This window comes from Martes martes, assembly GCF_963455335.1.
Source record: "Martes martes genome assembly, chromosome: 3".
NCBI classification, from domain to species: Eukaryota; Metazoa; Chordata; class Mammalia; order Carnivora; family Mustelidae; genus Martes; species Martes martes.
Window position 1 is genome coordinate 133055723 of NC_137890.1, and position 26066 is coordinate 133081788.

General features: G+C 37.0%; 1 protein-coding gene across 2 annotated transcripts in view; it reads right to left on the reverse strand.

Moving 5' to 3' along the window:
- XIRP2 (xin actin binding repeat containing 2) overlaps positions 1-26066 on the reverse strand; it is a 74764-nt gene that overhangs the window by 22313 nt on the left and 26385 nt on the right. For both annotated transcript variants that reach the window (XM_080799080.1, XM_080799081.1), the window contains one exon: positions 22868-23005. In XM_080799080.1, the coding sequence (XP_080655206.1) occupies positions 22868-23005 (138 nt within the window). The remainder of the gene's footprint in view (positions 1-22867; positions 23006-26066) is intronic.

Sequence of the window (26066 nt, forward strand, 5' to 3'; positions counted from 1 at the left end):
TAGTTTGCTTGGCTGCTGTAACAAATTATCACAGACTTAGTGGCTTATAACTGCACAAACTTAATATTTTATGGCTTTGTCTGTCAGAAGCCCTGACTGGGGGTGTTGACAAGGTGTTAGTAGGTCTGTATTCCTTTCTGCAGGCTCTAGAGGAGAATCTATTCAATCCTTGTCTTTTGCAGTTCGAGAGACTGCCTGTTTTCCTTGGCTCATGACCCCACTCTATCAGGCTTGAGGCTTTCTCACACTGCCATCTCTGATTCTCTCTTCCAGTTCCCTGTTCCTCTTTTAAGAACCTTGTGATTACATGGGGCCAATCTGAATAATCCAGGATTCTTTCCCTGTCAGAAGGTCAGCTGATTAGCAGCTGTAATTTTATTTGCAGTCTTAATTCTCCTTTGCATGTAATTTACATATTCACAGATTTTGGGAATTAGGACATAAATATCTTCAGGAACCATTATTCTGCCTACTACCCTTAGTGAGCTACAATGTAAGAAAGATGAACCTCAAAAAGAAAATGCAAATCCTTGATGAAAAAAATGTATTTTTGTTATTTACAAGCCAACTTTTCATGTTACAGAAAGACACTGCAGTCTTCAAGTTGGCCATCTAGTTTGATGACACATCCAGAGTTCAAATGAAGACTATAACCAACATAAATTATGTTAATGTGTATTTCTCTCTCTTCACACATGGGGCTACTTTTGATTTTATTCAAGTTAGTACAGGTGACCCTGGCTGATTTGGATGCTTTGAAGCTCCTCTTTATTTTGGTGATCCAATCCTGCTGTTACTATAGACTGTGATCTGATACAAGTATATGACTGACTGATTGATTGATCTAATGAGTCAGTTGGTACATTGTTAAAAATCTTAACATCAAAAAATAAGGATATGAAGAGATTACTCTTCAAGAACCCATGAAACTGAACTTGTTTGAAGTTGGGCATTCACTTTCATCTACTTGACCATCAAACACTATTTTTGAGATATGATTTTTTAAAAATTTGCCTTTGTAGAGAATAGTCAGGTGAGCAAATGTCCATTATTATTCATCATATATTCATGATATATTCATATCATATGATGAATATCATATATTCATCATAACTTTTTTACACAAAGTTAAATAGTTTTGAGCTGTCAAATTCTAGTCCAATTCTAGTCCTTTAAACCAACAATAAATTTAAAATTAATTAATGAGACCTTGATTTTTTGTTTTTATTTTTTTCGTTAGTGGGCTTGTAGTGTGTGGCTTTACCCGCCTAAGGGTATTTGGTATACAGGGTAAAATTTCTGGTTAACCAAGCAGCCGTCAGACATCTGCTTAGAGATATATAGTTCGATTTGATCTTATACTTTTCTAGGAAGGAGACTTAAGAAAAAAAGTTGGCATCTTCCTAAAAGTTCTACAGAGAATTGAAGGCAAAATGTAGGTTTATACTTTAGAATGTAGATTATATTTCATTGGATGTATTAGTTAACTAGAAATCCTTTCACAATGTATACATATATCAAATCACCATAATGTATACTTTAAATGTCTTATAATGTTGTTAACTATACCTCAATAAGGCTGAAGAAATGTGGACTGTATCTCATTAAATTGAATACCAGTGTAATTTTTTTTCCCTTGAAGCAGAATGGTTTTCTAGCCTGAGTTAATAATCCACATATATAAAATGATTTTTAATAACATGCTTGGCATACATTTGTGCCAAGGAAAAATTTACTTAATGAGTGGATGACTAAATTAGCACACTTCTATTAATAAATTATTTTCATTCAATCTTCTATTTGCTGGAGAATGTCCTGGAAATGAGATGAAACAATGAGCGAGTTGTGTACTTTACTTTCTCAAGAGGGAGTACAGAAAATAAATAATCCATATCCTTTCCTTTAAGTTCAAATAATCAAAGTTTGATTTAATAGGAAGCTTTGCATAATCAAATTTTATTTAAGGGTATCAGTAACATTAGGCTGTAGGGAACAATAACAATCACTGAAAATGCATGAGCACAAACAACAATTCTTTCCATGACAACTGTTTACAACCGTAAGAAGCCTTTCGATCTATAAAGATACAATGGAAATATTCTATGGTCTTCTTATGATGCTGATTAAACAGACAATGAAAGAACAAAGGGCAGTGGGAACCTGACCAGTATGAAGGTTCTTACTGAAGTGCACCATGATCATTACTACAGAATCATGCCTCTACTTACAGTTTCATGGGACTGGCACAGAGACATGCTTATTTGGTCCAGTTGGTGTTTTTAAATTTAGAATTAGTTAATACTTGCAAAAATCAAGACTTTTGCCTGCTTTTGTAAACTTTAAAGCTCTGACAGTCCTGGGTTCATATTCCAACATGCGAGTGAGTTTCTTGCTGAAACAAAGTAGTGGCCAAACTTTTTACCTGGGACGTGTACTTTTCAGCTGGTCACTATTCCCATCATTCACTAAGTAACACAAGTTGGTATTTTAAAAAAAGGGGGGGGGTGCCTGGGTGGCTCAGTGGGTTAAGGCCTCTGCCTTTGGCTCAGGTCATGATCCCAGGGTCCCGGGATGGAGCCTGCGTCGGCCTCTCTGCTCAGCAGGGAGCCTGCTTCCTCTCTCTCTCTCTCTCTGCCTGCCTCTCTGCCTACTTGTGATCTCTGTCTAATAAATAAATAAATTAATTAATTTAAAAAAAAAAGCCTGCCTGGAACCTATAGAAATTCTAGTTTCTTACACTTGCTGCTTATTATCAGACTGAAAGAATAGAGTTAGTGATTTGAATCTGTACGTTGAGAAAGACAAATGGAAACGTTGGGAGTAAAAAAGAGTAAATAAACGTATTTTTGACGTATTTTGAAAGTTATTTTCTGGGCACTTTATACTGAATGTGTATCTACTTGAGTAAAAACAATCCATGCCTATCATATCTAAATATATTTTCTTGTAAGAGATGACACAACATGAACAGTACCAGGGTACATAAATTTGGCTAGCGTTTCTACTTGTGCTATTACTCAACAGAACTGTAATTGCTATGTGAGTTTGGTATGTTAGTGTCAACACATCAATTTTACTGCCCTCAGGTTGCTGTAATTTATATAAAATCTCTCTTAAAATATGCCAAGATTTTATTTCTATTGTTACGGTGTTTCTTATTTTGCAACTAGTTGAGCTTGAATGGTTTTTTTTTTTTGAACTTGTGAAAATTTTTATTTTTTTAAAGTTTTTATTTATTTTTTAAATTTCTTTTCAGTGTTCCAGAATTCATTGTTTATGCACCACACCCAGTGCTCCATGCAATACGTGACCTCCATAATATCCATCACCAGGCTCCCCCAACCTCCTACCCCTGTCCCCTCCAAAACCCTCAGATTGTTTTTCAGAGTCCATAGTCTCTCATGATTCATCTCCACCTCCAATTTCCCCCAACTCCCTTCTCCTCTCCATCTCCCCATGTCCTCCGTGTTATTTCTTATGCTCCACAAATAAGCAAAACCATATGATAATTGAGCTTGGATTTTAAATCTGACTTTCACTCTTCTCAGTTGCTGGTGTCTACAAAGAACAGGGTTAGGTAAAAGGATGGATCATCATAATGCTCAAGAGAAATCAAATTACACAAATAAGATGTAATAAAAGAATTCTGGCAAGAACACTATACATAAGTTCACACAAAAATATTAATAAAATTGGTTCTTGAACATTAAATTCAAATATAGCTCAGGCTGCAAGAGACAAAATGCAGTCTTGTTTACAAGTTGGATCAACCAGGAGTCAGAAACGGGATTTTATATTAACTCGCTCCTCTACGAGGTATGTTGTAATCTTGGGTAAGTCACTAAATCACACTGAAACTCTTTTTTTTTTTTTTTTCATCTCATTCACCCATTTATAGAAAGAGAAACAGATGATATATGTGCTTTAATATGGAGACTAACAGAGAGAATGTGGCATAATCTCAAAATAATATGATGCTTATATAGTTCTTACCAATCCGATGTCAGCTCATAATGTTAAAGTATCTTACAAAAATCTATCCTTGATATATACTTCTTTTCCTTTAAACAGTTTAATCTATTTATTCATCAGAGAGAGAGGGCACAAGCAGGGGAATAGCAGGCAGAGGGAGAAGCAGGTTCCCTGCTGAGGAGGGAGCCTGATGCAGGACTTAATCCCAGGACCCTGGGATCATGATCTGAGCTGAAGACAGATGCTTAACCGACTGAGCCACCCAGGTGTCCTTGATATATACTTCTAAGGAGATTTCTCCAGCACAGAAAAGACTTCATGTTCTGCCTACCCAACTTGTCATTGTTATTATCAGTACCGGAAAAGGCACTGTATATTCCTACCAATAAAAATTCAAACTCATTCTAGCATAATGAGTAAGAAAAGAATAGGACCAATTTATTTACTTATTTATTTATTTTTTATGGTGACTCACTGTTATTGTGACTTTTGGAAGTATACACAATAGAAGAAAAAAAATGTGATAAAAATTTGGTAGAATAGTATGGAGTAACTCACTCCCTAGAGTGGAAAAAACAGTTCATGCTCAATGCCAATAATTCAGCTATTTTACCTATCACTAATCTCATTTTTAATAAAACTAAGAATAGTTATGATGTATTAATGCTATTTGCATCTTTGTCAAACAGACATAAACAATACCAAAAATGTGCTATTTATGTTAGCAAAACTGTCAGCAGATTCAAGGTTTGAAAGAATAAGCAGTTCTTTTTTTTAGGTGATGAACATAACAATTTGTGGTTAATGTATTTCTCTAGCTTTGGATATATTCGAATTCAAACCTGTTTCTTTTGCTATGGGCCTTCTTTATTTTTTAAAAATTTTCTTCAAAAATTTACAATATAAAATTTGATTTCCCCAGGGTTCGAACTTCAGGTTAAGGCTTTTCTACATTTACTATACATTTTTGAAATCATGGTTCAAAAACTATTTTCTGTTTAAAACCTTTCCTGACTTTTCTATAGTCATCTATTCCTGCTTATTTTGTTGTTGTTGTATTCTCATCCTGTCAGTACAAATCTTTATTACCTACTTATCACATTTCACAGTCATTATTTGATAATATGAATCTCTCATTTAACTGAAGTCATGCATCCTCAAATCTTAGTTTTAGCATCCTGGCAGATAGTAGATAACTGCACCTCCCACCCCCCGCCCCGCCGCCAGCCTTAAATATCAAGGAGTAAGTGCATGGGCAAATAGTCATATTTTTTCCAAGAGTATGAAAATTTTATAATTTTAAATCTAGTTTAAAAATTGAGAGTCTAAATTTTTTACCACACAATTCTATGGTTTTTTAGTATTTTAGCTAACAGTCTTTGATACTGAACATTTCATAATTGGTTGGTGAAATTACTGAAGCTGATGTGTATAACAATAACATGTCAATCACTTTACAAACTTCTCAGAAAGAGCCCTCTTGAAAACATTGCTAGGGATCAGAACATCTTTGAATGGATATGGGCAGTGCGGTGATGCTACAAGGAGTAACTGGCATCATCAGAGGGAGGAGAAGCCTGTACCAAGAAACCAAAACATGCACAAAGACAACAAACATATACAAAGGGAAAGAACCTTTCAAAATAGAAAAATATATTTTCAAATAGGCTTTTTATAAAAATATCTTCATGGTGCTGGAGTGCCTGGGTGCCTCAGTCAGATAAGCATCTGCCTTCAGCTCAGGTCATGATCCCAGGGTGCTGGGATCAAGGTCTGCATCGAGCTCCCTGCTCAACAGGGAGTCTGCTTCTCCCTCTCCCTCTGCTCTTCCTCCCTGCTCCTGCTCTCTCTCTTTCTCAAATAAATAAACAAAATCTTAAAAAAAAAACTCTTCATGGTATTAAACAGACTAGTTTGTATTTCTTTTCAGTGAATTAGTATTCATTGAGTTGATGAAATTGAAGTGTTGTCAAGCATCATCTAGAAATAGCACAATGCATTGAGCAGAATTACTATGACATAAATTAAGTTGAGATATTTGTGATGACAATGAAAGACAATACTTGATCCTAATTTTTAATTTATACAAATAGGGAACGATATCAAGGGGAAAGAAGAATCAAGGCAATTGCAAGTCCCGATTCTTTGTCTAACTCAATATACTCAGAAGTGAACCCTCCAGTTTCATTTGGCTCAATAGTAAAGCTATGGGCATGTACTAGTTGACTTGTCAGAGCCAAAGAGACTGATGGTGCAAAACATTAAAAGCAGCTTAAAAACGTAAGGTGGTGTCATTTTCCTTTGAAACCATTGCATCCCTAAACATAAGTGATGCTATACAGCTTCACCTATTCATTTATTCAACCAACAGCTCCTAAGTACCAAACAACTATCTCCATCACATTGTGCAAGGCATTGTCAGTATTGTTTTAATAAAAGTTTCTACAATTAAATTTCAATCTACTTAAATGCCTATCAATCATCTCTCTATCCATCTATCTCTGTATTTGTGCAATACAGAAAAATGTATTCATATATATTTAATGGAATAAAAAAGCTCAGCTTGAAATTCTCTTCAGGCAAGATTTGTAATAAATACAGGTACATGAATTATGTAGTTTTATTACATAAATCTCTGGGAGAAGTATTATCACTCAATTAATTACAACTTTTTTTTCCACTGAAAATAATTAGGATTTGGTCATGTTTAGCTACTAAGAGCAAAACTTATCTTTTCTAATAAAAAATACTTGATTTGAAAGTAGAAAAATTTGACTTCAAAGAGAGATTTCTGAATAAACAATGCCAGCTTTAACTGCTAGAACTCTGACTGTTCTCTTCGTTTCAAAAAATATTATTTATAGAGCCATATCCCTGCGTCCAAAAATGCTGAAGATTCATAAAAAGAACATATAAAAGATGTACTCTCAACTGGGCCATCAAACATATTAGTTATATAAATAACAATATTTATTTGACAAACTAAAAAAGCAGGATACATAAAAACATTCAATTTGCAGTAAAGGATGCCCTCTGGAAGTTTTATGTAGATGCGTGTTAAAGATACACATACGTATACAATATTTCAATCCAACATAGACATAAAGCATCTTAAAACCAAAGTGCCACAAGGATATAAATAAACATAAAAGCACAATAAAAGAGGATAAAACTTTGAGTCTCAAGGAACACTGAAATGACAGATAAAAAGCTTGTAAGAAGAATGAAAATATTTTAAAGAAAAAGAAAACCAGAGGCTACATGTATCTTATGTTAATTAATGCAAACCAAAATAGAGAAACAGAAGAATTCTGCCTCTTTATTACCACCCTATATTACCAATATCCAATAGATTTTTAAGCCCTACTAATTCTATGTTTAATTATCTCTCAAGTCAATGCTGTCTTTACCCTAAACTTCTGACCCACGTAAGTCCTTGTATAATCTATTTCAGTAGTCTCCTAAATCTACTTCTTCCATCTAAATTGACCCCCTTTATTTCAACACTATAGAGCCAGAAACATCTTTCTTAAGCGCAGATCTATTCATCTTACTCTCTTGTTTAAGTTTCTTCAATGGCTCCTGATTGCCTTCGAATAAAATAACAGTTCTTTAACATAACATAGTTTTCTTTATTATCTGGGCTTTGCTTGCATCTCCAGCTTCATACCGCAGTTTTGCCTCACTGTATTCACAAATAAACTATTTCACCTTTTGCATATGGTGCTCCTCTTGCCTAGAACGTAATTCTGTATTCATGAAAAAGTATTTCAAGTCTCAGCTGGAGCATTCTCTGCTCTTAGATGTCTTCCTTGGCCTTCTTTCATTCAGAGTAAAGTTTATCACTCCTGGTGTCCCAACAAATCTCATTTATATTTTCTATCATAGAATAATTGTGCTTTAATTATTTGTTATATGTCTATTTCTCTGATATAGTGAGCTCCTTGAGGGCAAAATAATATACACATCACTGATTTTTTTCCCTGACATATGGTGGGTGCTTAATGACTATCAGCCAAATTTAAAAAAATACAAGGCATAGACTCCAGAGACAACCTTCTTGAGTTGGGATCATTTCTGCTCACTTTCTTTGGGCAAGTTACTTAACCCTCCAATATGTCCATTTCTTGTCCTCTCCACCCTCTCCCACCAATAAAAAGGATTAATCAAGGAATAATAATAGTGCCTATGTCAGAAGGTTATTATGAGGATGAAGTAAGTTAATATAAGTGAACACCTGGCTCATAAGTGTTACATTAGTGTTTGCTATCTTTTTTTTTTTTTTAAGATTTTATTTATTTATTTGACAGCCAGAGATCACAAGTAGGCAGAGAGGCAGACAGAGAGAGGAGGAAGCAGGCCCCCTGCTGAGCAGAGAGCCAGATGCGGAGCTTGATCCCAGGACCCTGGGATCATGACCTGAGCTGAAGGCAGAGGCTTTAACCCACTGAGCCAGCCAGGTGCCCCAGTGTTTGCTATCTTTATGTAACAGATATCCATTGCACACTTACTTTGTGTCAGCTATTTACAAGGTAAGCTAGGCAAAAAAAAAAAAAAGATGGGATGAAAGTATTTTATCTATGGCTCTGTCTATGAATTTTACTATTGAAATTTACCATGAATTTTTCATTATAGAACTAAGCCCAGAAACTAAAGAAGAAACAAGTTCTAATATATACATTTTTTTTTCCCACCAGAGAAGTAGTGGATTTGGGGGGTTTATTCAAAGAGAGAGAAGCAAAAAGCTGCCTGTGCACATTAGGACTCTTCAAATCATTCTGGCTGCTAGGACGTGGAAAGACTTTACAGAGACATGGCCAGAGTGTGGCTTTGTGATCACCTATTCAGTCCAACTTTCATGAACTCATACCTAGTGAACAGTCAGTTCACAGTGATTTAATCCACAATTATGCGTTTCTTCTCACGCTTGCTCTTTCCTAAAGATCCTACTGTATGACTATCATTTAGACAATAAATTAAGAATGTTAAGATTTATGTATTATCTATCTATTTTTTTATCCAGTCACAATTCCCAGTTTCAAACATCAGAATCTGAGCGATTTAAACAGGAAAGACAATTTGTTAAAGAGAAACTGAGTGGCAGAGGTGGGGAGTGGAATTCATGGAATCTCCAGATTTCAGAAAACAAGACCTGGAGGTTTTGTAGTCAGTAACAGAGCTGAATAATGCTGCAGAGCCGTCTGGTGAACGCACCCATGCTGTTGTCACTGGACACCAGACACATTCATTGCCGAAGTTATCAAAACTACGTAATGGATGTTGCTTCTAGGATAGTTACTTCTTGAGATTGGATGTTGCTTATCTCTTGCCACCAGCCATAATTAAGATTAATTCCACATAGTCCCTGCTTCTCATGTCATTTCATCATTTCTTTATGCGAAGTCTGATTTGGGGGTATCTGATGGGTACAATCTAGCTCATACATCTGAGTCCTAGTTGCCAGGAAGCCTAGGAGAGTAAGTGTGTGGTATTTGCAGCTTCTCCTCATGGAGGCTGGTTCTGCCTCATTGGTAAGAGGCATTCCCAAGTAAAGAAGGAGTTTTGAATGTCAAAAAGAGTGAAAAGTGGCTATTACCCTTGTTACAATAGTGTAATTCATGAACACTGAGGTCTTCTTAACCAAACGGAAACCAGCTAAAAACGTAAGTAAAGGTGTTTATTTTTGACAACAGATAACATAGTAGGAAAGACTATTCATGTCTTATAATGGAATTGATTTGGGCCTATTTCTTGGCAATTTATGTTCCATGTGATACTACAAGGACAGGTAGGAAGACTTAGAGATAGTACAATTGGCCTGCCAAGAGGTTGGAAAGAGCTCCTATTATACAAACTTTCCTCCTCCTTTTACTATCCCTCTGTGTCTCTGTGAGCATCAGTCTTGTTCACTGGGAGGAATGACATTTTAAATCTTTATATAAAATCCAAACAGAGGGAAGAAACACAATAAAATGGATTTGGCTCTGATGCAACCATTTCAAGATTATCTGTGCAAACAAGGCAGTGTAATTATCAATTATGGCTACAAATGAATTATTCTGATCACTTGGGTTTTCTTCAAAATAAGGACAAATGGGGGAAAATAAAAGGGTAACTAATTGCAGTTTCACTGGTGAATGTATCTACTAGCAACAAGGGGAATGAAAAGAGATTGAAGTGGCAGACAGGGATATTAGATTATAGCTGGAGTTTGTCATCAATTCAAGTGAGAAATCAGGTAAATAAGTTACAACTAATTTCAGCCTCACTTAGAATCCTCATTTGTAATCTGCTGCAACAGAAAGTGGGGAAGCACTGAAGGAGATAGAGATGAGGCGCTACCATGGATTGAGTGTTGTACGTGTCAGGAAATGTACAAGGCTCTTCACACTTGTATAAAACCTCATTTCCTTAGAACTCTACTGTTCTTAAAATCTACGTGCTGATGATACATAAAAGGGACTGAAGGAAAAATGATACACAAATTTTAAAAACACCAAACATACACCATGAATATAACGTTTTCATAAGAATTCCATCAGCCAGCTATTTTGAACCAATGTTTTTAACACCTAAAGGCAGTAAATGACATATTCTATGTGCACTTATTATGTGCTTAGAGTGTGTTTAAGGTAGAGACAAGAGAAAAGGAAAGACATTATCCTCAGCCAATTAAATATCCTGAAGAACAGCACAATTCTGAGAGGCCTTCAAAGAACCCAAAAATTAATAATCATGTACACTAATTTGTATTGTGTCTTAACTCTTGAAAAATCACTGGGTCTTTCACTACAATATCTTTTTCACTACTATACCAGGTAACTACACATTTTTTTTTCTTTCTTTTAAGGCTGGTGATTCAGTGAAACATCTTTTCTATCAATTTAATATTGGTCATCAATGCAAAGGTTTGACAAATACAAAAATCAATGCCAGAAGTTTAAGAGGTCTCAAAATTGAAAAGAGGTTCTTACTAAAAAGGACCAAGGACTATTTGCTTTAAGTATGTGCTTATGTAGTTTCATTTTACATAAGAAAAAATATCAACAAAAATTGAGCCATTTAACTCCTACAGACTTATAAAAAAAAATCAGATAACATTTAAGGACATACTCTCTGATCTGTAATAGAAGTCCTCCCAATTAAGCTAATAAATACTGGTGCACTATAAACGACAGAAAACCTATCCACCTGCTGGAGGCTCATAACTGAAGATCAGGTTTGTTTTTTAAGGATGGATCAGAGCAGATGAGATTCAAACAGGCATTGATAAAAAGGAATGATAGGTCTTTACAACTTACTTCAAATATTCAGAGAAATACTTGATCTCCTATCTTAAGATTATAAGAAGAGAGATTATATTGAACCTAAGTGTCAAACACAGAGCCCATGATTATTAAATGATTCAACTTGCATTTTGTGTGAAAAGATACTCTCTGTCTCACCACTGTTTTTATAGGAAGAAATCAACATATTTGCATTTGACTGGGGCGGTACACCTGTCAAACGGTAACATAGGTGTCCTAAGGCGAGCTCAGGGAGGACAGAAACCTCCCGTGGAGCAGAAGGAAGGGTCAAAGCTCGCTTGATTTTGATTTTCAGGACAAATACGAACCATGAATGCGGGGCCTCACGATCCTTCTTACTTTTTAGGTTTTAAGCAGGAGGTGTAGAGAAAAGTTACCACAGGGATAACTGCCTTGTGGCAGCCAAGTGTTCACAGCAACGTCACATTTTGAAAAACAACAACAACAATACACACACGCACACAAACATATTTGCATTTGGTTCTGATATAGAAAACGTAGATCTGTATGTGTCTGTAATTCTCTCATGCATAGTTTTTTCACACTCCTTCCTCCCCGAAAATTATTGCTTCTTTTCTTTGTCTGCTTTCTATACCCAGACTTGATGGTATACTTTGTCATTATCATAATTCCCTCTAGTAATGGAAAAGGTCTAGAAAAATAAGAGCATGAAGGAAAAGGAGTTGAGCGGAAAAAAGGAAAATTCCTTTTTTAATCCTCTATAAGAAAAAAAAGACAATAGAATTGGGGGGAGCTGTTGATATTTGTAGAATTATGGCACAAAATATTTATGATAAAAGGCTCACAAACTGAACCCCAACCTAAAGGGCTGACTTCATCAAAGTTCCCCCAGATCTCCCCAAAATGTGTCTGAACACCATGTGATATGAATTCTAGTATTACATTTTTGTGATTTGTACTCTGAAGACAGAAACAAATTTCAAATGCAGGATGATGTCTTTAGCACTCTTGGTATTTCCCCAGGGGGAAGGAAGATAGATTGAGCACTTGGCTCCCCCTGTTGGTATCAATTTGGTGGCTGGTCTACAATGTGTTTTGTCCTGATGGGGTAGGAAATGAAGTAGCCTCAGCTGGTTCCTACAGAGATAATAACTTGCTCCTTTCCATGGTAGATGACTCTGGACAGAGAGGGATAAAGAACAAGGCTGTTGGAAGAAATGTGATCTTATTCCCTGTGCCGTGATCCTGAGATCTGCATAGAAACTGCAAAAAATAAATTTCCCAAGCAATATCCCAAACAGTTATCTCTGCAATAGAATGGTTCTGAAGACAGAATGTTTTAACATCTCTTCCTTTTCTTAGGCCTTGTTTTTTCCCAGGTTGTTGGGGGTGGGGTGGGGAGGGGAGTATGCTAATTTGCTTGTAATTATGCAAACTAATCAATGAACATGCAAAAGAATAGACAAACGTATCTCGATCTAATCATTTTCAAGACCCATGAGGATGGGTTTATTTAGAGAAATACTAGATCCAGAAGAAGTAGAAAGAGCTAATATTCTTATGTCGAGTGCTTACAGAAAACACCCATTTTCATAAAACTAACTGTGGAAAAAACATTTTGCCCCTTCTACAAATTCTATAAGCGTAATGATTCTGTTACATTAAGGTTTCTTTTGCTATAATTTTCCTTATTCCTCAAAAACTAGCAAAGTCTGTGAACTTAAAATCCCACAGCTTGCCATTCTAACAATTCAAAAATAAAGCACCTTTAATTAGTATAATGTATTGTTTCTATATTTGAGAATTCTATTAAGTATAATTATACAAAGAGCACATTTCCACTTTTAAACTAATATGAGACTTCAAATTGAAGGAGGGGTTGTATCAACATATTCCTTCCTCCAGCTTTCCCTCCGCGGCTCCCACCTCCTCTAAGTACAAGATGACGTAAAATTCCATCATGTCCCAATGTCTGTCTTTTACATCTTCATCAACATCAGATACTTTTGGGGGATCCCTGGGAACAGGCGGTGATGTTGTGTTTTGTGGGAAAGGGTTCCGGTGACCCTCTCTCAACAGCCCTGGGCCCTGAGATAAGAACAAACAATACCACTCTTTTTCCCCTAAAGCAATCCCAATTCATTTTCCTTGAAAGGAGTGAAGGGTGTATCTGTAAGTGCACTTGTCTTCTGCAAATGAAATTGAAAATGGGTTCTATAAGAACAAATAGGTTTATAGAAACCCACAATACCATTAAGAAGAAAAGCTGTGGTAGTGGTACTCCAATAATTGGGGTAAACATTGCTCCTACAAATTCTATTTTGGAGCACAAGTAAGATGAATCTTAGAAAGAATAGCAACCAGTTCAGGATTTTTTGAAAGCACTTGTGTCTGTGCTTGCAACTCAGTCTTACTTAGCGGGTTTTTGTACTAACCCCCGGGCTCTGACAGCCTGAGAAATAGTGCCAGGGCACCCTTTGTAGGATAATATCTCCCCCCTCCAAGTCACCAGGCAGATTAGCTCATTTAGTTATTAACGGCATAGGAAAGGAGGCCAGGCTGATTGCACACACTGGAAGGACTGCGTTATTTCATCAAGAGGACAGAGTTTCCACAAAGGACCAAGGCAAACATTTTGCCAGGGGTTAGAATGAGTTTCCCTTTTTAATGATGCACTGGATTGTCCTGCAGTGCTGCCCAGGGGAGGTAGGAGTGAATCCCTCTCTGCACTAGCAGGAGAACTCACATACCAACTGATTCTGCAGAAAGTAGCTGAAATTGGAAGTTGCAAAGGGACCATGACAAAGGCTTTATGGTCACACCTCAGCAGGCAGTTAGTAATTACCATCGACTTCATCTGGGGACAGCCGCGATGAGAGTTACAGTGTGTGGTTCCAAAGTAATGCTGTTGATGTTGGTAGATCACAGACATTAGTCTTAATTGTACTTTATGGGCATACCTCATGTCTTGGGGGAAGTGGACACATTGCTTTAGTTATGTGAAGAGCCAAACGACTATGAGCAGGTTTACTATGTTATTTAATAAAGTTGATCACTTTGCAATTAAATCCCATGTCTTTCAGAAAATAATAACTGTGTAGAAATATCAAAGGTACAAACTCAAGAGACATTAGGCATACAGACTGTATAATCCTATAAAATTAAAGCTTTTTTGATAAAAGATTACAATAATAATAAGTTAAATATCAGTTTTAGTTAATTATTGGTACATTAGTGTGGCCTAAACTAATAAATTCATTCACTTTTTAGTTTATCTTTGTTCTAATTGGTTTTCCTTAAGAATTTTGATGTATCTTCCCTTAGTTCATTTATATCATTATTTAGTTTAATTTTAATATTGGAATATAACTGTATATATGCAAATAACAGTATTTCGAGAGTGTCTGAAATTAACAAAGGAGCTAACAGGGTTTGGGGGCACCAGTAAACTGGTTGTTAGGCTGACTGACATTCATAATATTCACCATGATTTCCTTATGCTTTTGTTTTCTCGGCTCTCCACAGACCCGGAGAGCTGTACCATTCCCCCATCCCTGACCGCAAGCCAGAACAACTTAATCAGAATGACCTGAGCTGCCTGGGGAGTTCCAGTGTATTAATTTACACTTAAGGGTCTAACCTTACTGAGGACCTAAGTGACTCAGGGGACCTGAGCTCCCTCAGAGACTCGGTGTCTCAGCCTCACAGGGAGAATGGTTTCATTCTAAATCCTTATCTGGTCAGAGAAGAAAGAGGTAGGAGGGGACAAGTCAAGGACTCTGAAAAGCTGTCCTGCTTCAGGTTGGGGGTGATGCAGAAACTGGTGGACAGAGGACTCATTGGAGACCCCCCACCACTGCATTGCTGCACCCCCAAACAGGAAGCCTTGGGTGGAAGCATGGAATAGGGGCTTCATAAGGAGGGTGGGGCACACTTCCAGATGAGCTAGGCTCTTGCAGGCCATAATGGAATCAGGGTTTGGGGGGCCCATAGGAAAAGCCTTTCTTTCTTTCGTCCTGAGAAATACAACTTCTTACAGAGTTTAGTTTGTGTTTTTGCCTTTGTCTTCATTGTAGTTGGTGTGAGTAGTAGTAACTGTGGTTAATTTACCTTGCAACTTGAGCAAGGAATTATTTTTACAAAATATAATTCTTTTCGATTTGATATCTCTAGAAAAAAGTAAGGGCTTCCATCAAGACCTACAGAGCCAGAGGAAGGTAGACATGGATAGGAAGAGAATAGACAGGTGGAGATTGAGTTAATGGCAAGGTCACCGGTGGCAAGATGGCAAGGCAGCCGTGACCAGGGCACAGGTGTGGAAAGCAGTAATGAAACGTCCAATCAGGAACATAACACAGATGGTTTTGAATGTAAAAGTAGAGGTGAAAAATTCAGTTTATCAAGTGTGCATCTCCAAACCCACAACTGGATCAAAGTTCTGCATTTCTTGTTGAACTGAAAAGGAAACCGAGTTGTTAGTGTAGGGCAAAGCTGGTTTGCTGTACGGTACCGGAACTGAGATGTTTTGATTAATAAATAACTCGAGTGAACCAAATTCTGCATAAACCAGCTTGTACAGGCCTAGCTGTTAGTGGGTTATAGACCTCAGTTGGTTGAGGCCATTGTTTTATTGCTTGCTTTATTTAGCAAACCCTTGGTCTTCTGATTCTGACTCAGCATTCAAAAATTAATCTTATTGTGTTCTTTTCAGTACCAAAGCTCACTCACAATATGTGCTGAGAAAGAGTTGTAGAAGATGGTTTAAATGGTTTGGCCAGTGGGAAATTTATGTGTATTCACCGGTCTATCTGGAGAAAGGTCAGACTGATTGCCTGGTTGGTGTCAAGGAAAAAAATGGTTCTCTGGCAAATAGGGGCCCTTATTTCTTAGTATTTGTACATATTAGCATTGATGTTGAAAAAAGCACTTACTATATTTTATTCAGACAATTGGAGGAATGTATTTTACCTTCATTGTTTTGAGGCACAAACCAGAAAATGTCACAAGGTAGGTTCTACCCCTTACAAATGTTTTCCTCTCCCTTCCACATATCAACTAAAATGAGCTGAGAGGCTACAGGACTTGCAGAGATGGAAAAAATCAACACTGCCTCAACTCTTTCTCTTTTCCTCATTTATTCAAGCAGGGTAGGCTTTTTTCTTCCTTGCCTGATTCAATTCATATATTAATTATATTCTCCTCTCAGTACATCATGTCACAATAAAGCAGTGAATAAAGCAGTCTTCAAAAGCAAATGCTTCCTCCCTTCTCTCTCTGCTTGCCTCTCTGCCTACTTGTGATCTCTGTCAAATAAATAAAATCTTTAAAAAAAAAAAAAAAAAAAAAAAAAAAAAAGGGCACCTGGGTGGCTCAGTGGGTTAAGCCACTGCCTTCGGCTCAGGTCATGATCTCAGGGTCCTGGGATCGAGTCCCACATCGGGCTCTCTGCTCAATGGGGAGCCTGCTTCCTCCCTTCTCTCTCTGCTTGCCTCTCTGCCTACTTGTGATCTCTGTCAAATAAATAAAATCTTTAAAAAAAAAAAAAAAAAAAAAAAAAAAAAAAAAAGCAAATGCTATGTTATTCATTTGCTCCCACTTGAAAAAACGTGCTTTTACTCATAACGGCATCCCAGGGCGGCAGTGTACCTGTGCAAAGTATGTCCTATACATATTCCCCTCTTTGGCTTTCCCAGAGATCTCCCTCATCTTGTCATTGCCTAGAGTGGGGGGTTAAGCACTTTTTCCTCAGAAGGAGACCTGTTATTATAATTTTTTAAATATGCACTAAAGTTACTGACTACTTCAGAACAACAGATGCCCAAAGCATTCAGAGAGATGTTAATTTTAAACTAATCTTTAATTACTTAATGAGCTCCTAGGAAATGATTCTGTCTCCAAGGGCCAAAGAACTAGGAAAAAAAAAAATTGAAGTGTGTGAGTTGTGAGGCATAGAGCAATGTTATCCTTCTTTGTCTTTTTACATATACATAAAATGTTTATGAATCATATTTTCCTTCGAGAATAATTACCACCTGATTATGCTCTCTTAGCTTTAGCGGAAATATTGCTGATGATAATAGCTGGTGTTTATTGAACAATTCATATATGCCAGACATTTTACTAACAACTTTACATGGAGCACCTTATTCTATTCTTAAAACACACCCGTTACTTCATCCTCATTTTACAGAGATCAGGTGGCTAACACAGAGGATTCTAACCTGGGCTGTCTGGCTTTGGAGCCAGCGGACCTGACCATCACTCTGGATTCCTGTTTGCATGATGTTACTTTAAGTTGTAAGAGTCATTAAAAAATACTATTCAAAAATAGCATACACAATTAAAATACAATATGAGGCACACTTTTGATCACAAACTTATCCGTTGATAGAGATCTAGGTCAGGTTGGGGCTGTCAATAGAAATCTACGACCTTGAAGAATTACGTACACGGCAGAAAGCTAAAGGTAGGTTTAAAGCACTTACATGAGAAATGCCTTGCGATGTGGACATTTCTCTGATGAAAAATGTTTAGTCTGCTAGAAAATAATTATGGGTCACCTTTAAAGAGTCTAAAACACACAGATGTCAGATTATATCTGTCACAAGCTGTCAGAAATGTTTTCTATCAACCTAAAATTGTCTAGGGATTGTTTCAAATCCACGTAATTTTACAGAGTGCTAATGTTTGCATTCGGGTTTTTCAGACAGCAGATATATACAGAAAGATGCATCCTGGTTTGCAGCTTCCTCATGGTCCACGTAAGGGGTGGCTGCGGGAGCGGTCAGGAAGACCTCACATTCTTGACATGGATTCGCTGCAGCCATTTTCACATAAAAGCAGTTGCCTAAGTGCTGTGTTGCACTGATTACTTCCAAAATTTGGGGGGCTCCATCTGCTCCTTCCTACTTAAGCCACTTAGAAAAGAAAACACCAAACCAAACCAAGCAACTTCAGAAGAGTACAGGCATCCAGGACTCCAAAATTAATAAGCAAAGAGCTACCCAGGACGTTGTAAGTACGGGGGGAAAGAAAACAAAGACATTCCTATGAGAAGATGAGGGTCTTCTCACTTTTCACACTTCTGAGTGTGAAGCTGTGGCACAAAAAGGAATGTTTGAGACTGCTAATGAGTCCAAGGTTTATCTTGGGGGTGAGAGGGAATGTCGTAAAATTGGATAGGAGTGACACCATACGACTTTGTAAAGACACTACAAAGCCACCGAATTGTACGCTTAAGGTGGGTGGCTTTTACGGTACGCAACTTCTATCTCAATAAGGCTGTTAACAAAGAAAAAAGAAGGAAAGGAAAGTCTTGAAAACGCAGAAACCTTAGTATAGGCAAGTAAAAACGAACTCAGAAAAGAGATGATGGCCGTTTCACATCAGTAACACATGCATTCTAATACTTACTGCAGCGTATTTCAAGGCACCCTTTTAAGAATTCGGGAAAAGATTAAATAACACTTTCTCAACACATTCTTTTAAGAAGCTGAACCCTCTCCCCACGCCTCCCTCACCCAGTGGCTCTGATGGTCCAGAGTGGCCGCTTTTTCTAATTTACATAAGGATTCTCCACAGGCTAGCAGTGGTGATGCTGCTTACTGAAACAGGCAGAACCATGAAGCATGACAAGTCTAGAATATATAAATAGGACATTATCCCAGACGGCATAAATGAAGTTCCTATATTTTATACCTCCCCCCCTCTTTTTTTTCTATTTCAGAATCCCTTTTTGAGTAAAAGGCAGTTTGGTAAAATAGTCTGATCAATCAGCAGACAGAGGGATCTTTAACCTGAGAGATAGCTTAATTTCCAAAACTTGTCTAGCCCTGTTGTTCATCTCCCAAACGACTACCAAATAGCTAATTACCCTGAAACATCTGACTTTAGTATATTAGAAAGGAGAGAGGCAGATTGAATTATTACACCTTGTAAGATTATTACTAATTGTGACATCAAATATTGTCAGAAATTCAAAACAAATGTTCATTCTTAACTCTAATTAAATTTGATATTCAAATTAGTATTAGTTTTTATATGTTAACAATTTTTTTTTTTTTTTTTTTTGGCCAGGGGCAGACTTAGCAGAGAGGTAAATCTCAAGTACTTTCAACAAGCAGACTGAAAATACCATCTGCGTGGACAACATCTTCAGGAAGACAGAATTAACTATCTGCGTTTACCTGTAAACATCCTCAATCCCCGCTGATAAGAGAAGCAATTTTTAGAATGCATTAGATAGCTGTAAAAGTTTAAGTGAATATCTAAGACATGATTTTCTACGTTTTCCCCTCTATAATCAAATTTGATGTGTGTCTCAAATTTGTAGTAACGATTATAAATTAGTCATTTCATTTTCCAAGGTACAGATGACTTTTTTTCTTTCATCTTCCCACAGACTTAGCATACAGTTCAATAAAAGATATTTACTAGTTTGTTCTAACATGTTTCCTTTATATATTATTTATATTACATGGCATCACGACCAAGGCTTAGTGGTTCCCCATGGAATTTTTGCGTATTATTAGCATGTCTATAAGTAGATAATGAACCTGAAGTTCAGAGAGGTCACTGTTTGCCCAGAGGCCTGCAGATATTCAGACTTCTAGTGCATGGTTTTATTTATTACACTCGTATGCATTAATATTTCATGTTCCAGAGTAGGGACTACCGCTTATGATAATAGATTCCATTCGCAAGGAGCTTATAGTAGGAGTGTGTGTGTGTGTGTGTGTGTATGTGTGTGTGTGTACCATTTATATGTTGCTGCTGTGGGTTGTGCTTTTCCCCAGTATCCATTTATTCTCCCTTGATAACTGAGTGCCGAGAAGTTCCCCTTAGGTCAACAGGTACAGAGGCTTCAGCCAATCAGTGTCCCCCAGCTGTAGCAATTAGCTCTAGGAAGAACGTGAGTGTTCCATTTAGAGTCCGTTAGATGCAGTAAGGCTTGGTCCCGAAACTTCTGGGAGAAAGATCTCACTTTTTCTCTGCATCTTTTTTACTACTATCTGGGGGGAAACCTGGGTGAGAATGGGACCAGCCCAGAAGAAGTGAGGTTAAGAAAAAAAAAAAAATAGAAAGAAAGAAAAGAAAAGAAATATGTTGAAGGTGATATTTATTATTATTTATTATTATTATTATTTAATATTCTTTTTTTTTAAGATTTTATTTATTTATTTGACAGACAGAGATCACAAGTAGGCAGAGAGGCAGGCAGAGAGAGAGCGGGGCGGGGAAGCAGGTTCCCCGATGAACAGAGAGCCTGATGCGGGGCTCGATCCCAGGACCCTGGGATCATGACCTGAGCTGAAGGCAGAGGCTTAACCCACTGAGCCACCCAGGTGCCCTTTATTATTATTTTTTAATACACACTGTGTTATGCTTACAATGGGCCCGGCATAGCCTTAAGCACTTTATAAATATAATCCATTTAATCCTCTTAACAAACTTATGAGGTAGGTACTATTACAATCTTGACTTTATAATTGAGGAAACTGAGGCACACATAAGCTAAGGAACTTGCCTAATGTCACACAATAGATGAAGGAGTATGGATTTGGATGCAAGTAATCTGGCTCCAGTTTCTATGCTCTTAACTACTATGCTAGGGACATTGTTGAGACCGTACATTAATAGTAAGGAAATACACATTTAACAATGGGTTCTCAAGGAAAAAAAGAGATTAAAAAGGAGAGAAGGAAAGGAAGAAAGAAAGAGAGAAAGAAAGAATATCCCTGATTGGTTGTATTTGCCAATTTCTCTATTTCAAATATTCGGCTGTGGTGGATTTCAAGCTATTAACATGACATTATCTGGTTTGCAACATTCCTAAACACTTAAAAACCACAGGCTTGGTACAAGCCAGCTGCTCCAATATACCACTGGAGCGGATACCACATCTCCCTTCCACAAGACTGCATGTTTGTGAATCTATAATGTTCCATTTGGCTTAAGCCACTGTTGGTTGGGCTTTCTCTCTCTTGCAATATTAAGGAGTCCTAACTGACTTCAGGTTTCATGGATAATGAAATACTTTATGGAAACTGCTCTTTGTCATATGAGACCTCCACATGACATGAACAAATCTTTCATCAGATACCCCATCTGAATCAGAAACAGAGAGTTGAGGGGTGATGAATTTGGTCTATGTGGCACTGACTACATAATTTTCCAGACCTGGAGCAAAATGAGAATGCCAGGCCCAGGTCCCTTTTTCTAAAAGTATTAAGAATTTCAAGATGATGATAGCAAAACATTAAGCTAAGTGCTGCCTCTGAGAATGTGGCCCTGAGGGACTCCCCAAGGCCATGACGGTGAAGGTGTCCTTGTGTTAGCGTCACTCAGCTGGTAGGTGGGGGGGTGGGGGGGGCTCTAAAGTCAGATCTACAAGTCCCATAGCTCTTACACTCTTTCACAATGTTTCCTCACAAAACAAAGGATCTGTCCATACACAGATTTCCATCTGGAATTTGTTACTTAAGTTATTAATGATAACCAACATTTTGTATTGTTGATCAGTTTCAAGCAAACATACAACTGACTCACTTATAGACTCCCATGTTGCTGCAACAGCTATATATTAGACCACAAATATATCTAGTCTTAATTTCTTATTTACATTTTGTTTCCTTTAGGCAAAGTTAAATCTTCCCCTAAATTCATTGAGCTATTTATATTGTGCTATTTTAATTTCTCAAAGCCAGAAAAAGAAAAGAAATACTATTTCACATATCAGATTTTTAATCGTTCTATCTGATATATTCTCCCCCTCCCTTCCCCACCCATACTATACCATACAATTGCCTTAATTTTAAAAACATAGGTAACTCCAAATATCCTAAAGATTTTTCTTAAAACAAAAACCAAATGAACAAAAACCCACCTTTTATCTTCCACTACAAAATTTTAGAAGTACCCCAGTTACTCTCCTCCTCATGGGAAACATGGACCTAAATACAGCTGTTTACAGTGCAATTACTATTTTTCAAAGTGCCGAGCTCAGTCTAATGGGTTTTATTACTGAGATTCTCACATTCAAAAATCATTATAACCCATGACAATATTTGGTGATCTATGATAATGGAGGAATGAAATGGGGGGAATATCTTTTATATAAGATAAAATATAGTAGTTGCATTATGCAGTTTTATGTAACATCTGGGTTCTACTACTCAATTTTTGATGACTTTAAGGAAAACAGAAAACTAACCACAACGATCAGCTAAATAATGCTTCACATTTAATCTATGCAAACAACCAGCAGATAGTTTATCATGAATTACAACCTAGAAGCAGAGGCTCAATATAAATGTGGCCTTCAACATTTCTATTTACCTGTTGACTAACCCAGGCTATTTAATTTTCATTTACGTTTGAAACATGAGAAGTGGAGAAGAAAAATATTCCAGCATGGTTTCCTAGAAATATGACAAAATGCTCCAAGTAAGCAAATCAATACATTGATATGCTTTAAAGATTATTTTCTAAAGCATCTTAAAATTACAATATTTGTTAATGAGGAATGAAAATAAATGTCCCAGCGAACAGGGGTCTTTCTGCTTTGGCACGGGAATGAGAACACTTAGACTGTATGTGATTTATCCATTTAGCTGCAGTCACATTACCTGCTCAGATCTGTTGTGGTGCTGGTATTGGTACTGAGACAAGGTATTACAAGAAGAAGCAAATTTATCCTTCTCAAATTGTTTCTTCACTCTGGCCAAACCACCAGGCACTGTGCACATTCCAGATTCTTCCATCATCTAAGACAATTTAAGAAAAAAGGAAAATTCAGCTTTGTATTTGCTCAAGATGGGACTTACAAGCTATTATTTTTTAGAGTTGACAATTATTGTCAACTATATATATCAACTATATATTGACATATATTTGTATATTAAAAAATGTGAACACATGCAATTATTTCAGTAGGACCTTACAGAAAACCTTAATAAAAAATAATCTCTCCATGTTGTTTTCTCATTTATCAGTGTTTGATATAAAGTCAGAAGGAACTTCAAAATATTGAGTTAATTCTCCTTATCTCAGATAGATTTTGATATCTGGAGATGAGACCTGTAGGATTGTAGGATATATTTCTCTAATAATACACAGACTAGAAGAAATTAGAATAATGGATTCAATTTTAACTCACAGTAAGGTTGTCATTAAAATCCCAAACATCTACATAAACAACACATTATTAAGAATATTAAAAACATTTGACTCATTCCAAAATGTATTCAAATCACTAAAGATGAATAAAATAAGCCTCTCTTATGCAAAAATGTCAATATCAGTAATAGTAACAGCTACTTAATACTAGTGCTGAGTGGTTTCTATGTGTTTACATATATCTTGTCATTTGCTGTTTCTCCATATTCTGTGAGACATGGGCATTTACTCTCATTTTAAAATGGGGGAAATTGAGGTTTGAGCATGTAAGGCAGCTTGTTAAGTTCTCATTGCTGGGGTGTGAGTAGAAGCTGGAATTTGAAACCATATCTGTCTTAATGACTGCTGTCTGTCTTAATCCCTAGTACTAAAGGACAGGCAGAAAAACTACTCTGGGTGTAGCATACCGCAGGACTTAGCTTGGAAGGTTTAAGGTTAGAAGGATTCTAGGCTACTATTGGCATTTTGCAGAACAGAAAGCCTTATTCAACAGACATCATTTGGAGCAACTTGAAAAACACTGAGGAGACTTGTCAGATCTTATGCCCCTGTGGGAAGTGCAGTAACTTAAGGGCTTTGGTTCTGATGATTCAACACACTCCCCAGCCCAGCAGGCACTCAAGCCCAGATGGAATGACAACTCTCAAGCAAACAGGCCCCATGCCAACCAGTCCTCCTCCAAGAAGCTTCCAGGACCGCTTAAAACTGGGAAGGGATTCAGCAACCCTTCAAATCACAGGAGGTTTCCTGAGGTCTGGCCCAGTCCTGACATAACCCTGAAGCCTTGAGACCTGGAAGTAACTTGATGTCCGTGAGCTGAGGTTCCCCTAACATGGACTGTGGACTCCTGGGATCCGGAAATCAAGACCCAACATGTAGTTTTTCAAACAGATACTAAAAACACAACTATAATCTTGGGGTTTCCCATATTCCAAAATATCGGAGAATGAATTAATCATCGGCATTATTGGAATTACTAGCAAATGCAAGTGGATGCTTTAACAAATTTATAAGCTTTCTAAGAATATGTATATTTGCTGCATAGGAAGAAGGGATAAGAATGTATCCTTCTGTGTTTTAGATACATATTCTAACAAATTCTGCAACAAACTTCAAATAGAAATCCTGGTCAGTTACTGCCATTTGATACATATTAAGGTCATGAGAAAGTATGTCATCTATTTTGAAATTTAAGATAAAGAAGGGAAAGGGTGAATTAAGGTCACAATATTTCTTATACCCCTCTCTGCCATTTAATGTACATAAGTGGCCTTCCGTGATTGATCAAACATAGATAATATATGAGTATTAAATTATGGAAATTAAGGCAATTATTGTTAAGAAAAAACCTACACTTTCCAACAACTATAAACAAGGTCCAAATCATGTGCAAATTAATCTAGTAAGCCTCAGTAATCATGCTAATGACTGAATACTTTCCTAATAAGTGCATTTTCACAAAAACATCAGTTCCTATACTGAACATGTTGCCTCTCATCTACCGAATGGATTAAAAATCCAATATGTCCATTCTTTTCTTTAACATTGTGTTTTGGATTCAGACCATATTACATGTGCAAAAATTCATATAGTTAACGAATTTTATCAGTAGTCCTACTATTACACTGTTACTGCTGCTCACCCACCTAAGTGAGAAAGTCTTTTGAATTATAATTGAGCAGTGGTGATGTGGTTTCTTTATTTAGCTCAGCTTGTAAGTGAACATTTATATATGTGATCTGGCTGGACTTGCTCAAGGAGCAGTGTGTGGGCATGAGCTGCAGTGATGGTTCCTTGCTCAGAAGGAGAACATGCCTGTGACTTTGCCTTGTTTAGCCCCATATGCTACACAGTTCAACTAATCCACGTTATTGTAAGTGACTACCTAACAGGTTGCTTTGTGTTAAACATTTTTATGCTTATCCTTATGGAATGTTTCTTATTCTTGGACTCAGAAATAAGATTTGGAATCTAATGGGTATGCCCATAATAATTAAGTCATTTTATTAACAAGTTAATTTAAATACCTACTTAACATTAACTCCTTTCAATAATAGGGTACTTTGGGCACCTGGGTGGCTCAGTTGGTTAAGCGACTGCCTTCAGCTCAGGTCACGATCCTGGAGTCCTGGGATCGAGTCTCACATTGGGCTCCCAGCTCCACAGGGAGTCTGCTTCTCCCTCTGACCTTCTACCCTCTCATGCTCTCTCTCAAATAAATAAATAAAATCTTTAAAAAAAATAATAGGGTACTTTAACTACCTGACACTTACTTGGGTTAATATATTACACAATTATCTATTGTCTTTACAAAGAACTATTGTTGGGTCCTTGGGCATAGTAGAAATAACATAATTTGGGGGTTGGATAAATCCCAGTTCTGACACTTATGACCTCAGACTAGAATTCAAGTTTTATTTCTTATAAACTGTGAATAACAATATATTTTCCACATATTTCTTGCATTAAAAAAGATAACAGAAATAAAATCTCACAGCACAGAATCTGACATTTTAATTCATCGCTTAACAAATGTCACCTCCCCTTTCTCTTCTGGGACTCTCCCTCAGACCACTGCCTTTCCACAGGCATGACTTTTATTTAGGTTCGACCAAAAGCCATCTGGCTAAGGCTAGCACTAGGAGAAAC